Source organism: Mobula hypostoma, chromosome 6 (assembly GCF_963921235.1).
Source record: "Mobula hypostoma chromosome 6, sMobHyp1.1, whole genome shotgun sequence".
NCBI classification, from domain to species: Eukaryota; Metazoa; Chordata; class Chondrichthyes; order Myliobatiformes; family Myliobatidae; genus Mobula; species Mobula hypostoma.
The window spans coordinates 5,789,105-5,806,957 of NC_086102.1; the positions used below are offsets into that span (position 1 = coordinate 5,789,105).

Sequence of the window (17,853 nt, forward strand, 5' to 3'; positions counted from 1 at the left end):
CCACGCCACTCCGGCAACCCCTGACAACCCGGATTAAACGGGACAATTTACAATGACCAGTTAACCTACCGGGTATGCCTTTCGACTGTGGCAGGAAACCGCAGCATGCAATGAAATCCCATGCATTCTATGGGAGGACGTACAGAGACCCCATACAGAATGGCCTGGGAATTGAACTCTGAACTCCAGAACGCCACACGCTGTAATAATGTTGTGCTAACCACTACGCTACCGTAGCATTGATAATTGTTACTCCAGATCCAATGCACAACAATAAAACACAAGATAAAGACGATAATTAAAGACACAATAAATCTAAACCCATAAGGTAGCTTATATAAGCAACACACATCAAAGTTGCTGATGAACGCAGCAGGCCAGGCAGCATCTCTAGGAAGAGGTACAGTTGACATTTCGGGCCGAGACCCTTCGTCAGGACTAACTGAAGGAAGAGCTAGTAAGAGATTTGAAAGTGGGAGGGGGAGATCCAAAATGAGAGGAGAAGACAGGAGGGGGAGGGATGGAGCCAAGAGCTGGACAGGTGATTGGCAAAAGGGATATGAAAGGATCATGGGACAGGAGGCTCAGGGAGAAGGAAAAGGGGGAGGGGGGGAAAACCCAGAGGATGGGCAAGGGGTATAGTGAGAGGGACAGAGGGAGAAAAAGGAGAGAGAGAGAAAGAATGTGTGTATACAAATAAATAACGGATGGGGTACGAGGAGGAGTTGGGGCATTAGCGGAAGTTAGAGAAGTCAATGTAGCTTATATACATAGATTGTTTAAATGTCCATAAAGCGATGCTAGGCACAGGAGTGTCTGTACATGTTGATCAGCCTTACTGCCTGGGGAAAGTAACTGTTTTGAAGGTTGGTGGTCCTGGAGTGGATGCTACATAGTCAAAGATTGTCCCTTACAGAAGTCCGTCATCATCATTATGTGTTGTATTTTATGTCGTGGGCAATCATGGTCTCAGGAGTACTTAATTGACTGTAAAATGATCCAAGGTTGTGTAAAAATTCAAGTTGTTTCTAATATTCCTAAATTTCTTGTCAAAAACTGGACAACATCCCATAATGAGCTCTTGTTTTATTCTGAATCAGAGCAACACACACAAAATGGTGAAGAGACGGCAAGTCAAATGGCATCTATGGAGGGGAACAAATGGTCCAAGCCCACCCCTTCATGTGTCAATCCAATAATGCTATTGGAAACAGAAAGTGACAGCTAGCTCAGTGGCTTGGTAGTATAGCGGTTAGCATAAAACTTCATACTGCATTGACCCAGGTTCAATTGCCACTTACTGTCTGTAAGGAGTTCCTACGTTCTCCCCGTGAACGTGTGCTTTTCTTCCGAGTGCTTCAATTCCCTTCCACATTTCAAAGACGTACAGGTTAGGGTTAGTAACTTGTGGGCATGCTGTGCTGGGGCTGGAAGCACAGTGATACTTGTGGGCTGACCACAGCACATCTTCAGACTGTGTTGGCCATTGACACAAACAACTCATTTCACTGTATGTTTCGATATACATGAAACAAATAAAGCCAGTTTTTAGTTCCTGACATTACCGTTCCACCTGGGGCATGGTGACTCAGTATTATTTGTCTGAGTGGGTTTCTTTCCTGCTTTCATTCCAAAATCATCAAAATCAGAAGCAGATTTAATGTCACTGACATACTGTATGTCACGAAATTTGTTGTGTTATGGCAGCGGTACAGTGCAATACACAAAAATAAACGATCAATTACAATAAGAAAAATAAAATAATTCATTTATTGAGCTACAGCGCAGAAAAGGCCGATACGGATCTTTGAGCCACATGCCCAGCAACCACCGATTTAACCCTAGCATGATCACGGAGAGTTTACAATGACCAATTAACCTACTAACTGGTACTTCTTTGTATGATGGGAGGAAGCCAGAGAACCTGGAAAACCCATGCATTCCATGGGGAAGATATACAAACTCCTTACAGATGACGTCAGAATTATACTCTGAACTCTGTTGCATCATGCTAACTACTATGCTACTGTGGTGCCCAGTATTAAATATAATATATATAAAATTAGTAATATATAGTGGTTAATGTCACACTTTATAATACCAGTGGCCCAGGTTCAATTCCCGCCACTGTCTGTAAGGAGTTTTTATATTCTCCCCGTGACCAAAGGTACATTTAATGTCAGAGAAATGTATGCAATACACTTCCTGAAATGCTTTTTCTTTGCAACCATCCTCGAAAACAGAGGAGTGCCCCAAAGAATGAATGACAGTTAAATATTAGAACCCCAAAGTCCCCCCCCAGCTCTCCCCCTTGCGTGTAAGCGGCAGCGAGCAACCCCCCCCCCACCCCGCCACCGGCAAAAACAAAGCATCAGCACCCGCCACCGAGCACTCAAGTGTGAGCAAAGCAACAGCAAAGACACAGACTTGTGGTACCCCAAAGACTGCTTGTTCACTCGGTATTCGACATACCACAGGCTCTCGCTCTTTCCCTAATAAGGGAGAAAGAGATGTCTGCATTTCACAGCGAGAGGGGAGATATAACAAACAACTCGCTGGTTTATGATGTTAAAAGTCACTTTTTTCGAGCTCTGTGCTCAAAGATCTTGGGTCTCTGGGCACACAGCCTTAGATCTTCCATCTCCATGACACACTGATCTCCTGCCCGGACACCAACCTCCGATACCCCCGTCTCCAGAGCCACGAAATCTCGAACCTCCAAAGGCAAGCTGAGCTCTTAGGCTGCGTCCTTGGCGTGCCGAATAACGGCCGGTCATGAAACCCTGAGAGCGGGTTCCCTTCCCGTAAAGAACCGTAATCAGCCTGTAACTCCAGGTCAGGATCTGGAAGGGAAAAATAGAGATATTAAAGATGGAAGTACTGTTTCCAAAGATGAAAGCAAATGGAGTCGCCAATAGGCGCCACTGATTCTCCTGAGCTCCAGGTGCCTTTCCTTTGGGTACTCCAGTTTCCTCCCATATTCCAAAGACATATTTAAAGGTATATTTAAAATAGAATTAAAATTAAATTAAATAGGTGGAACAAGAAGAGGGCCGAAAGGTAGCGAGGCGGTATTCATGTATTGTTTTGTTGTTTGTTCAGAAATCTGACGGTAGAGGGGAAGAAGCTGATCTTCTGTAGAGGATTCAAAAGTAGAAGCAAGGAGACCTCTGACCATCTCACCTGCAAGAAACTAACTGGTTTAGCCAGGCAATTAAATCACCTTAGACATATTGACACAAAGGAAGGCTGTTCAGCCCATTGGTTCCACGTTAAATAAATTCCATGTGCCTCTTTCATTCACTTGGATATTCCCCTCACCCAGTGTTCTTAACTGTTTATTGGTACCCCTCGTATCGATGCATATTGAGATTGCTGGCCTGAAGTATTTATCTGGAAACCCATTGGTCCTAAATTAAACCTAGTCAAGGAAAGGCTTAAATGAGTAAGATTTAAATGTCCCAGTGTTGGAGAATCAACGGCATAAGTTTAACGTGACCAAGGAGAGATTTAATAGGAACTTGAGGAAGTATTTTTTACAAAGACAGTAATGAGTTGCCAGAGGAAGGGGTCGAGGCAGGTGTAGTAACAATATCTAAAAGTCAATTGGACAGGTACTGTACATGGATGGGAAAGGTTTAGAGGGATATAGCAAATTGTACTAGCTTGGAAGGACATCTTGGTTAGCATGGACCAGTTGGACTGAAAGGCCTGTTTCCATTTTGTACGACTATGACTACTTCTATGTCTGTCTGACTAGGATGCATCCTCTAAGCAGAATAAGGGTGGTCTAGTCAACGGAGACTCACCTCCCACCCCTCAGCTTCCTTTCTTTGAAATTCTCACCTCACCTCCCCTTCCTCCTTAAATCTCCCCTGGGCCACTGCATGATTTGCCCAGAGATGACTCTGGACGAGTGCCCAAACCTTGGCCATCACTATAAGCTAGCTATCAATGTGTTTTCAAAAGGTTCTCCCAGGCATCCTCAGAAATTCTTCTGGAGATGGCTTCTTCTCAACCTCAATCTTCTCCCCAGCTCACCTGAATTCAGCCTGTGTTTAACATCTTCCTATAATGAAGCCACACACAACTTTAGGCTCCTTCATCTATCGACTGTTTCCCCACTATTTCTTTGCCTTTCTCTACGAGCTCCCATAGCATCCATCCCTGTTCAATATTACTCAACACTGTTAACTGATTGATAAGTTCTTCGTACATAATTTTCTATGTAGTACTTAATGAAATATCTTGCAATATCATCATAAATCATACCAACGTAAATACCAACACCCCATAAATTGGTAAAGAAGCCTGGTTTTCAAGCAGCCAAAAGCTTAGTAAACTTGTATTTTGGCTCCTAGGACTGTCTGACATTTTTCGTAGAAGACGTTTGTCTTGGAAAGAAAAATTTTGTATTCGCAATCTCTTAAGCTACCATGCGTACACCAGAAGCTTTGATATGGATCTTCCATGCGCGAAGGACCTTGCAGCAAAGATAACTCAAATGCACACCACAACTGTCACCACAGTCTGCACCACAGAAAGCACCACACCTCTTTTGAGCCTGATTGACCTTCCAGGTAAAACCTTTCCATTCTCTGGTGTCTGAACTGTATAGCTGATTATCTGCCTGGATGTCCTCCAATGAACCCATTGGTGGGTTCACTTGTTCAAGATCTTTTGGATTGTGCAAAGGTTTGTGAGTAGTATATGTGCTTCATTTTGAAGGGGAGAAAGACCAAGGGAAGTCTTGGAAAAATCCAATGGGGAAAGTTAGGGAAGACCTCCGTGACCAGAGATTGGTGAGAGAGTAGGAATCGTATTATAGTAACTAAATGAGATAAACAATGCAAGATGGCAAGAGGGATAAGTTGGGTCTAAACCTGAGGAAGAAATGAATAAGGTTACATTTGTGATACATCAACAGCTGTAAACACATGGATTCTGTCTTTCAGAATTCACTTTCCCTGATCTGACATCCTGTTTCTATTCATTTCAGCTATTTTAAATCCAAGTCTTTATTGTCATCTGCACAAGTGCATGTGTGCACAAGGGCAATGGAAAAACTTACTTACGGCAGCATCAGCCACTGACATATGTTGTGAAATTTGTTGTCTTTGTGGCAGCAGTACATTGTAATAATAGAAAAGAAAAAGAACTGTGAATTGCGATAAGGATATATATATTAAATAGTTAAATTAAATAAGTAGTGCAAAAATAGAAATAAAAACAGTGGTGTGGTAGCGTTCATGGGTTCAATGTCCATTTAAAAATCAGATGTCGGGGGGAAGAAGCTGTTCCTGAATCGCTGACTGTGTGTCTTCAGGCTTCTGTACCTCCTTCCTGATGTAGCAATGAGAAGAGGGCATGTCCTGGGTGATGGGGGTCCTTAATGATGGACATCGCCTTTTTGGGCATCGGCTTTGAAGATGTCCTGGATACTCCAGAGGCTTGCTGCCATGATGGAGATGATTAGTCGTACAAACATACCAGATATTGCCAGTTAGAATGTATCACAAGCACTTAGTATCAGAAGAACAGAATTCACAAGAAAACAGTATAGATTAAATATACATTATACACAATTTTACAAGAAAGAGCACAATTAGAACAAGAAAACACATTTTAGTGTAAAGTGATCAAAGCCATCATAGTGTTGCTAAACTGTAGTGATCAGGATTATGTTGGTTGGTTTAAGGGAAATTGCTGTTCTTGAACCTGGTGGTGTGGGACTTCATGTTTCTGTACTTCCTGCCCCATGGTCACTGCCATGGCCCAGTCGGTGGGGATCTTTGATGACGGATGTGCCTTCTTGAGGCAGCACCTCCTGTAGATACTATCACTGGTGGGGAGGGGTGGTCCCAGAGTCCAGTACTACTGCAGCTTCTTATGTTCTTGCACAAGAAGTTAGCAAGAAATGCCTCATAGATTATGAACCATAGGAGAGATTAAATGCATTTAGACAGATTGTAAAGAGACATGTAGTACTGGAAAGGAATGCAATTGCATTCAAGTGTCCTTATGTTTAGCCTTGTGACGGGAGCCTGAAGAAGGAAGGAAATAAATTGTTCAATGGAATAAGACTCAGCCAAACTGCTTGGTCATGCATGTTCCTGATGAGAGTGGCTGATTGGAATTTGAAATAAATTGAAATCCAGGCTGGAGCCAACTGGTTAATTTGAATGAGGCGTTTGCATAAAAGATAGGTCATACATATTTGAAATAAGGCCAATCTAATCCTGAACATGTTTCAACAAAGTTGATCCATTAACAGCCCGAATGATTCTTCACTTCTATCTTCTGCTATAATCGGGGAATTTATGATGAAGAAATATTGACTGTCTGCTAAAAATGGATATGTTCCTTTCTCATTATTGCCACAAGTGTCTCCTGTTGAATGATCTGATGTTTCCGGTAAATTGACATGATTCAGACAGTCGTAAAATCATCATATAAATCCATCTACAAACAGGTCGTTTATATGGGATTTGGAGATAAAAGACAATTGAGATCATGTTTGATTATATTAAATGAGGACAATTGAGCATTAGTATCAAGTGACTTGTTCAAATATTCTCTCATGGGACGTGGCAGGGATACTATTTCACTGTCTGTCCCAAATCACCCTTGAAAAGGTGATGATGAACTGTAGTATTGTACTAAGATGCTCCCGTAGTGATGCTATAGAGGGAATTCCAGGGCTTTCTACACAATGATGATGATATACATCTAGATCTGGATATGGTGGATTGGGGAAATCTGCAGGTGGTCATGTTCCTGTTTTTCGACTGTCTTTTATTTTCTCCGTGGGTTTGGGTGGTGCTGAAGGAGAATCTTACATCAGGAACTCCCTCATCATCAATGCTATGAGAGCAGTTTCATCACATTCTTCACCACTATCAGTTTCTTCATCACCACCTTCACCATCTTCATCATAGTCTACACCACAATCACAATCATCTTCTCCACCAACTTCACATTCATCTTTACTTCCATTGTCACCTTCCTCACCATCCTTCCCTTCCTCATCACCTTCACTTTCCCCATCATCTTCACTTTCCCCATCTTCACTTTCCCCATCTTCACTTTCCCCATCTTCACCTTCCCCATCTTCACCTTCCCCATCTTCACCTTCCCCATCTTCACCTTCCCCATCTTCACCTTCCCCATCTTCACCTTCCCCATCTCCTTCACCTTCCCCCTCTCCTTCACCTTCCCCCTCTCCTTCACCTTCCCCCTCTCCTTCACCTTCCCCCTCTCCTTCACCTCCCCCCTCTCCTTCACCTTCCCAATCATCTTTACATTCTCCACCATCTTCACTTTCCCCAACATCCTCACTTTCCCTACCACTCACTTTCCCCATCACCTTCACCTTTCCCCTCACCTTCCTCACCTTCCCATCTCCTTTACCACACTATCACCACCTTCGCCTTCCCATCACATTCACCTTCTCCATCATCTTCACCTTCTCCATCATCTTCACCTTCTCCATCATCTTCACTTTCCCCAACACCTTCACTTTCCCCTCCATCTTCACCTTCACCTTCCCCATCACTTTCTAATCCTCGACTACCATCTCTTTCACCTTCCCTATCATCTTCACCTTCCCCATCACTTTTGATGTCTCGACTACCATCCCTTTCACCTTCCCCATCATCTTCACCATCTTCACCATCTTCCTCTTTTTCACGACCTTCATCTTCTCAGTCACGTCTACTCTCACTTTTTCAATAGCATATAGGTATTTAGAAGACACAACAGTCACTTAGGTTATCTATGTAGCTGGGGTAACCTTTGTAGTCACAGACCGAGTTATTTTGTGAGGTTTTAGAAGCTTGAGTTATCTTGGTGGACGAATACTCAGCTGTCTGCAGCAACCTTTGGGAGTAGCTCCTTTGTTAAGTCAGTATCAATTTCTGACCATCCCTTTCTTCATGGAAGACCCTTATCAGTTGGAAATCTTCTTCAAACCATTAATTGTAAGTGCATAGAGTGATGCTCTGAATGTTTCAATACCACTCTATTGATGGTGCGGCACTGGACATGCTGAATAAAGAAGCCTAGCTCATGAATCTAATGTGGCAATGATCAAACAGTTTCTAAATATTGATACTAACATCATCTACTTACTGAACACACACAAAATGCTGGAGGAACTCAACAGGTCAGACAGCATCAATGAAGAGGAATAAACAGTCAATGTTTTGGGCCGACCCATCATTAGGACTGTAAGGGAAGGAGCAGAAGCCAAAATAAAAAGGTGGGGTGAGTGGGAGGAGTACAAACTGGCAGGTGATGGGTGAGACCAGGTAAGGTGGAAGGTGGTTGGGTGGGGACTACACAGCTTGGGTATGGATAAGTTAAACAGTTTCAAGTTCCTGGGCATCTGTGGATCTATCCTGAGCCCAACATATCGATGCAGCTACAAAGAAGGATTGAGAAGAATTGTTACGTCACCAAACATACTCACAAATTTCTACAGATGAACCGTGGAGAGATTCTGTCTGGTTGCACCACTGTCTGGTATGGAGGGGCCACTGCACAGAATTGGAAAAAGTGCCGGAAAGTTGTAAACTCAGCCAGCTCTGTCATGGGCTCTAGCCTCCCCAGGATCGCGGACATATTCAAAAAGCAATGCCTGAAAAAGGCAACATCCATATTTAAGAACCCCCATCACCCAGGACATGTCCTCTTCTCATTTCTACCCTCAAGGAGGAGGTACAGAGGCCTGAAAACACACTGGAACTGCTTCTTCCCCATCGCCATCAGATTCCTGAATAGACAATGAATCGATGAACTCCTCATCAGCATTTTCCCTCTCTTTTTGCACTAATTATTTAATGGCATCAGCGCTAGACTTCGGAGCAAAGGCTCCTGAGTTCGAATCCAGCCGGCTCCCAGGCACACTTTCCATCCGTGCTGGGTTGAGCGTCGAGCTAGCAACTCGACCTCGTAAAAAAGAAATTGCCTGCTACAGAAACATCAACAGTAAAAAGTTGATGGCCCATGCTCTCTCGTGAGTATAAAAGGCAATTTCATTCCTTCCTTCCTTTATGTATGCTTCTTTTTGTAATTAATAGTTTTTATTATTATATATTGCAATTTCCTGTTGCCGCAAAGCAACACATTTCATGACGTGCCTGTGATAATCAATCTGATTCTGATTCTAGTTCTGTGGGGATGGTGGGAATGAAGTGTGAAGCTGGGAAGGGGTAAGTGGAAGAGATAAAGGGCTGAAAAAGGAGGAATCTGAATGGAGAGGAAAGTGGAGCATGTGAGAAAGACAAGGTGAACTGGCACCAGAGGGAGGTGATGGGCAGGGGAGGAGAAAATGGTGTGAGATGAATGGAAATTAGAAAAAGAGAAAAGGGGGAGGGGAGAAATCGATGTTCATGCTGTCAGGTTGGAGGCTACCCAGATGGAATATGAGGTCTTGTTCCTTCAACCTGAGTGTGGCCTCATCATGCAGTAGAGGAGGCCACTAACCAATATGTCTGAATAGGAATGGAAAATAGAATTAAAATAGTTGGCCGCCGCAAAATCCCATCTGTCATGGCTGATGGAATGAAGGTGTTCAACTGCTGACTGTATACCATCTTGGAAAAATGGCAGGGCAATATCTTAGTCATGTACATCATTGAATTCTGAATGAGGGCTTCATAGCAGCAGGTTGTCTTGGTGGGAAGGCAGTTGTCGTATTAAAAGATGATTAGACTGCTGCTGTGCATAACATAGTTTTTAATATTGCACCTCTCATGCATGCAGGACCTCACTGCAAAGATGCTTCAGTAACTGGCCACAGGCAGCACTACAAAGAATGTGGTGTTAGCAGTGCCCAGGCATGTAACTACGATGCATTCTGTAGTTAGCACACACAGCAGCCACAGTCGTCACCATCTGTTGTCTCACTGCTCCTTTAGTAACTTCGCCCTGTTAAAAAATGAGTTCTTGAACCAGAATCAGGATTTTTATCACTGACATATGTCGAAAAATGTTCTTGTTTTGTGGCGGTAGTTCAGTGTAGTACAGATAATATACCACAAGTTATGTTAAGAAATGCATAATAAAGTAAATAAGTCGCATAAAAGAGAACAAATTAGTGAGGTAGTGCTCATGGTCCATTCAGAAATCTGGTGGCAGGTTGGGGGAGGTGTTGCAGGAATGTTGAGTGTGTGTCTTCGGGCTCCTGTACTTTCTCCCTAATGATAGCAATGAGAAAAGTGGCATCTCTTGGGTGGTGGAAGTCCTTAATGCTGGATGTCACCTTTTTGAGGCATCATATCGTGAAGATGTAATTGATGGTGGGATGGAGCTGGATGAATCTTCCGCAGCCTCTTGTGATCCTGATCCTCCAAGTCGGACTATGATGCAAACCATCAGAATGCTCTCCACCCATACATCTACACAAAGTTGCAAGGATTTCTGTATGCATATCAAGTGAAAAGTGCATCTGGTGGATTTTTAGAACAAACATGGCCACTGTGGCAGATTCTGGATATATTTGCAGAACAGATTCAATGGGCCAAACGGCCAAATTCTACTCCTATATCTGGGAGGTTATCTTTATGCCTTATTCTTTACTGACAATGAGGGCATGTAGGTCTTCATCAGATAGGGCATTAAGTATGGAAGTTGGGAGGACATGGTGTGGTTGTGCAGGACATTGCTGAGTTTTGTTCGTCCTGCCGTAGGAAAGATGTGATTAAAATGGAAAGTGTGTAGGGAATATTTACGATGATGTTTTCAGGACTTGAGATACTGAGTTACCTCAAGTTGGACAGGGTAGATCTTTATTCAAGTTGGCAGTTGGACAGGGTAGATCTTTATTCCTTGGAGCGTAGGACAATGAGGGTTGATCTCAGAGCAGCATAAAATCTTCAGAGGAATGCACTCAGTCTTTCTTCCAAGATTGGAGAATTAAGAACTAGGAGACACCGGATTAAGATGAGAGGGAGGAGATTTAATAAGAACTTGAGGAACTAACTTTTTTTTTGACAAAGAGTGGTGTAAATATGCAGGATGAGATGCCAGAGAGGGTGGTTGATGCGGGTATATTAACAACTTCTAAAATGTTGTTTGGACAGGTATGTGATCTAAAAAGTTTACAAGTTTATGGGACAAATGTAGGCAAAAGGGAATAGTTTCAATGGGTATCTCGATCAGCAGGGACCAGTCGGGCTGACGGGCTTATTTCATTGCTGTATGACTCTATGACAATAAATGATAATAAATTATACTCTCCCCAGAAACGCCCATGTCCCGGTAAATGAAAGCATAAACCACATGATGTATCAGAGTGCTATCTGTGCTTGTGGAACGCAACCTCTTATCTACAATATGCCTGCCTGTCATGTTTTAGAAATATGTTGGAGATATAATTTATATTATTATTCCAAATGTGACCTCAAGTGAAGCACATTTGCTCACTTTGCTCATTAATATGGAAATCCTTCAGACACCATCCTGGTGTTGTCAAGAAGGATTTGGCTGGTTTGATGTTGAGTTGGTGTTTCTCATGTTCAATCTGATTTACTGTGTATGTGTTCTATTTATAGTTGTAGAAGATGATAAGATAGAGGTGTATAAGATGATAAGAGGCATAGAGAGAGTGGACAGCCAGCACTTTTATCCTAGGACAGAAATAGCTAATACAAGGGGGCATGAACTTGAAGATGATTGGATGAAAATATAGGAGTATGTCAGGGGTATGTTTTTTTAACAGAGAGTGGTGTGCGTGGAATACACTGCCAGTCTTCTCTACAGCTTAGCAAAATAACATCCGGGTCTGTATTAGGCCATGCAACATAGTAGCAGAATTAGGCCATTTGGCCTATCGAGTGTGTTCTGCCATTCCATCATGGCTGATTTACTGTCCCTCTCAACCCCATTCTTCTGCCTTCTCCTTTTAACCTTTGATGCCCTGACTAATCAGGAAACTGTCAACCTCTGCTATAAATATGCCCAATGACTTGTTCTCCACAGCTGCCTGTGACAATGAATTCCACAGGTTCACCACCCTCTGGTTAAAGAAATTTCTCCTTATCTACTGTTCTAAATTGATGTCCCTTTATTCTGAGATTGTGCCCTCTGATCCAAGACACCCCCACTATGGGAAACTTCATCTCCACATCCATTCTGTCCAGGCCTTCCAAAATTCAAAAGGTTTTCATGAGATCCTCCCCATTCATTCTTCTAAACTCCAGTGAGTATGGACCCAGAACAATCAGGTGCTCCTCATACATTAACCCTGCATAATTTTCGTGAACCTGCTGCTTGCCCTCCTGAATGGATATGGTTCAATACAGCTGGATCAGTTACGTAGAACATACAACATAAAACAGAAATCTACAGCACATTACAGGCCCTACAGCTCACAGTGTTGTGCAGGCCATGTAACCTACCTTAGAGACTGCCTAGAATTTCCCTAGTGCAGAGCCTTCTATTTTTCTAAGCTCCATGTACCTGTCTACGAGGCTCTTAAAAGACCCTATTGTACCCATGTCGACCACTGCCGCCGGCAGTGCATTTCACTCTCTGTGTGAAAAACTTACCTCTGACATCCCCTTGGTACCTATTTCCAAACACTTTAAAACTATGCTCCCTTGTGTTAGCCATTTCAGCTCTGGGAAAAAGCCTCTGGCTACCCACACGATCAATGCCTCTCATCATCTTATACACCTCTATCAGGTCACCTCTCATCCTCCATCGCTCCAAGGAGAAAAGGCCAAGTTCACTCAACCTATTCTCAAAAGGTCCGCCCTCCAATCCAGGCAACATCCTTGCAAATCTCCTCTGCACTCTCTCTATAGCATCCACATCCTTCCTGTAGTGAGGAGACCAGAACTGAACACCGTACTCCAAGTGGGGTCTGAGCAGGGTCCTACAGAGCTGTGAAGGTACAGCTGGTAGAGCTGCTGCCTGCCAACTCTAGTTGTCCAGGTTCAATCCATCCCTGTGGTGTCTGTGTGAAGTCTGCATGTTCTCACAATGACAGCATCCCAAAGAGATGTCGGTTGGGAGGTTATTTGCTCACTGTAAATTGCAATTAGTGTGTTAGTGCATGGTAGAATTTGGAGGAATGTGGGTAGAAAAGAAAAGGATTATGGTAGTATTTGGGTTTATGAAATGATGGGCCAAAGAGCCCGTTGGCATGCACTGAAGCATAATCATTGCTGGCATGTTCATGAGCCATGTCTGAGTAATGTGTACCATTGACTTCTAGGGCTGGACAAATTGTTCTTTAGCAAACGGTTATCTTGGAAAGAAAGCAATTGTGTCCGTACTCTTATGCACTACAATTACTACAAAGCAAGGTTAGAGATGGATCTTCCCTGCGTGAAGGATCTCACGGCGAAGATACTTCAGTTATTGCCCACAACCACCACCACCACAGTCAGTACCACAGTCAGTCTCACTTCCTTCAATTTGTCTCAAAGTCCAGGTAATACTTTTTTTACTCTTTATCTTGTTGAGTGTCTGTTGTACCCAATGGGTAAGCCTGAGTTCATTTACATTAGATCACTCAGTACCAATTGGCCAGTCGAACAATTTGGAGTGGATCTGGAGATACAACTTTGCTGCTGTTGAGGGACCGTGGTGAGGTGGAACCTCAATGAGAGATGGATATTTTGGGAAACGGTGAACATCTTTAGATCGCTCTCAATGAATATTCTCTCGGCATCACTGGGCTGATAATTGCAATCAAGGCTTGTCTTGCATTTGTGATTCATTCACTGATCATCAGCACAGGTAGAGATGAATATCCTTAAGTAGCTGCCAGACACTCCCTCTGCATCTCTGGGCTGCTTATTGAAATTGAGATTTTTCCTGCATTTGTGTTCATTCAGCACCAGTGGTCGTGGGCAGCTATTTCACCAGATTTGACCAGAACTTAGACAAGGCATGCTGGCTGAGCAGGTGGCAGTGCGGCTTCACACGAAGCCAAAGCTTAAGGAAGAGACAACGAGAAAAGATTGAAGATCAGTCTGTAAAACAGTTATGAAATAAATTCAGCTGCAGAGATGAACTATCTGAAGCTAATGGTCATATTGTGTTTCCTGAAGCTAATGGAGAATTATTGAAATATTCTCTCTGCATCTCTGGGCTGCTCAATACTGGTGAGATATTTCATGCATTTGTGATTCATTCAGCACCAACAGTCATGGACAGCTCCATCACCAAATTTGACCAGATCTTGGACAATGCAAGTGAGCTTTGGTGTTTTATATGAAGCACCCGAGTTTCTCCAGCATTTTATGTGTGTTGCTTTGAAGAATCATTGATGATGTTTGGTTCTGGCCAAGGTCATGTCATTGGATCTCTGTATTAGACGGTTTTCCTCTTATAATGGATTCATATCAACTCTTTAGTTGGCAAACAGTAGTTGTGTCTGATCAGTTCTGTAAGTGTATAATTAATCCTGATTGCACTTTGATTTGGAGGCTTTGAGGAAAGCCCAGTGATTTTTATGAGTTCCCATTTTAAGGTCGGCCTATATGATACATACTGGAGAATTTTGTTACTTTTCAGATCAACTTTATTCACCATATAAGTACATTTAAGTGTTGTGGAATTTGTTGTGTCGTTTTGGAGTGATATGCAACAAAAATTACATTTGACAAATATAAGGGATTATATAAAAGTAATTTTACAGGTTGTATCTTCAATACAACACTGGAATAAAATCCTGCCAAATCATAACCAACACAGAGTTTGCACAGAGAAGATATGACTAAGGTATTGAGATACTTTTTTGTAATTTCACTTCTTGGAAGGGATCATCTGACCATTTTAGAATACAATGAATGGAATTGCAGATTGGACAGGTTCTAAATGAATGAGGGAACTTGGATTATTCACCACGCAGTGAAGATAAAATATCTCCTAGAGAATGGTAATTGTAGATGACTTGTTTGTAACATATGTCAATCTAATAGCTGCTCAATTTATGCCATGTCTGATGAGTTTCTCTTCTGATGATTTCAGTTGAATAGAACATTAGAAGTGGCACAAATCAAATAACTAATTGCTTACCACTGCTTAACTAATTGCTCAACTCTGAACTAATTCTACAGTTTATGTTCTCAATATTATTTATTTATTTAGTTTTGCATAGTTTGTCTTCTTTAGTCATAGTTTATTGATCCCGGGGAAAATTGGTTTTCATTACAGTTGCACCATAAATAATTAAATAGTAATAAAACTATAAATGGTTAAATAGTAATATGTAAGTTATGCCAGGAAATAAGTCCAGGACCAGCCTATTGGCTCAGGGTGTCTGACCCTCCAAGGGAGGAGTTATAAAGTTTGATGGCCACAGGCAGGAATGACTTCCTATGACGCTCTGTGTTGCATCTCGGTGGAATGAGTCTCTGGCTGAATGTACTCCTGTGCCCACCCAGTACATTATGTAGTGGATGTGAGACATTGTCCAAGATGGCATGCAACTTGGACAGCATCCTCTTTTCCGACACCACCATCAGAGAGTCCAGTTCCATCCCCACAACATCACTGGCCTTACGAATGAGTTTGTTGATTCTGTTGGTGTCTGCTACCCTCAGCCTGCTGCCCCAGCACACAACAGCAAACATGATCGCACTGGCCACCACAGACTCGTAGAACATCCTCAGCATCGTCCGGCAGATGTTAAGGGACCTCAGTCTCCTCAGGAAATAGAGACGACTCTGACCCTTCTTGTAGACAGCCTCAGTGTTCTTTGACCAGTCCAGTTTATTGTCAATTTGTATCCTCAGGTATTTGTAATCCTCCACCATATCCACACTGAACCCCTGGATGGAAACAGGGGTCACCGGTACCTTAGCTCTCCTCAGGTCTAGCACCAGCTCCTTAGTCTTTTTCACATTAAGCTGCAGATAATTATGCTCACACCATGTGACAAAGTTTCCTAACATAGCCCTGTACTCAGCTTCGTCTCCCTTGCTGATGCATCCAACTATGACAGAGTCATCAGAAAACTTCTGAAGATGACAAGACTCTATGCAGTAGTTGTGTATAGTTTTTCATCGATTATATTGTTTTCCCATGAATGCCTGCCAGAAAATGAATCTCAAGGTAATAAATGGTGACATATGAATACTTTGGTACTAAATTTTCTTTGAACTTTGACCCACTGGTTTCTTGTAAGCATTCAAAGGTGAGATGACCTTCTTTAGTCTCTGTGCTGTAATTCCAGAAACAGGTTTTCAACTATTGGAATGATTTTCATTTTTCTATCATTTTGATAGATGCTTAATGTTTCTACTATATTTAAAAATAAAATATAAAAATAACAAATAAAATAAAGTATATTTAAAAATAAAACCTTAGGATGCATCCAAGTAAAAGTGGTGGATCAGTGAACCTTATCACTGCTCTCCTGATGTGTATCTGGTATAGCCTGAGGCTGCCACTGTGACTCCAAAAAAAAATAACAGAATAAGATCGTAGGACACATTGAGCTCAGTACTTTTGTTTTGATTCTGTGATGACGGTGGTTGGCCATCGTGTCCAACGATGACGAGAAATCTGTGTGGGAGAGGTTTTTAAAGTGGAAAAGCCGTTGCACGGGTGGTTCCATTCTTTCAATCTTGAAAGTCTAGGTCCAGTGATATGAATAGTCATCATGATTGGGGTCTTCCTTGGGTGCAGTGGATGACCATGGCATCTTCTGTGCCTTGTCTGACGGTGGTGTCTGAAAAGAGGATGCTGTCCAAGTTGCATGCCATCTTGGACAATGTCTCCCATCCACTACATAATGTACTGGCTGGGCACAGGAGTACATTCAGCCAGAGACTCATTCCATCGAGATGCAACACAGAGCGTCATAGGAAGTCATTCCTGCCTGTGGCCATCAAACTTTACACCTCCTCCCTTGGAGGGTCAGACACCCTGAGCCAATAGGCTGGTCCTGGACTTATTTCCTGGCATAATTTATTTACATATTACTATTTAACTATTTATGGTTTTATTACTATTTATTATTTATGGTGCAACTGTAACGAAAACCAATTTCCCCCGGGATCAATAAAGTATGACTATGACTATGTCATACCGTTCACTGTCCATGAAGTGCCTTCCTGGTTGTTGGATCTCACTGTAAATTTCATCCACCCACTCTGCCGGAGTTGAGTGGATGCCTGGACAGGCACTTTCCTGTCTCACTGGGGTATGAGACCGCCACCTGGTTCAGCCCGCCTGCGGTGTACTAGGCTGTGGCTGCAGTCGCATGCAAACAGCTACTGGGAGGCACAGTTGAGAGCTGAGAGTCTGCTGGAGATCAAAGATGAGTGAGCTGTCAGATTCTGGACACGACAAGCTCTTGACCAGAGGTGCTACCCCTCCTGGGTATCCCGTACACAACGGTGATGCCTAAAAACATTTCCTTTGGCAGACTGTGGAGCTCTGACCAAGTGCACGTCAATCACAATGCTGACGTGTGAAGTGAGTGACAGGTTAGTGTCTCACACCCTGTTGCAACCAGGGCAACACTGAGTTGTTTGAGCTTCATCAACGTCTGCAGAACAAACACCCTGGATGTTTATGTTGCTGCCTGTGGGCCAGTTGTACAGGTTAGCTTTCTGTGTTGCAAGAGTGACACACAGCAAAAATCTGTAAAGTGTTTTGGGATTTCCTTAGGTTGGAGCAGAAGTGTAGAAACTCCCATTTAATTTTAAAATTGTGATGAGCACACATACTTAGGATATAGCATAGAACATTATATCACTATACAGGCCTTTTAGCCCATGATGTTGTGCTAACCTTTTAAACTACTTTAAGATCAATCTAACCCTTTCCTCCCACATAATCTCCATTTTTCTATCATCCATGTGCCTATTTATGAGTTTCTTAAATGTC

General features: G+C 42.6%; 1 protein-coding gene across 7 annotated transcripts in view; it reads left to right on the forward strand.

Annotated features, from left to right (window-relative positions):
- The window catches only part of robo2 (roundabout, axon guidance receptor, homolog 2 (Drosophila)), a 1,315,623-nt gene that overhangs the window by 440,752 nt on the left and 857,018 nt on the right, over positions 1-17,853 (forward strand). Inside the window, exon 1 of one of the 7 annotated variants that reach the window (XM_063050232.1) lies at positions 4,400-4,580. The exons of the other annotated variants lie outside the window; for them this stretch is intronic. Coding sequence (XP_062906302.1) covers positions 4,460-4,580 — 121 coding nt within the window. The 5' untranslated portion in view covers positions 4,400-4,459. Of the gene's footprint in view, positions 1-4,399; positions 4,581-17,853 lie in introns of those variants that run through there. 7 annotated transcript variants of the gene reach the window in all.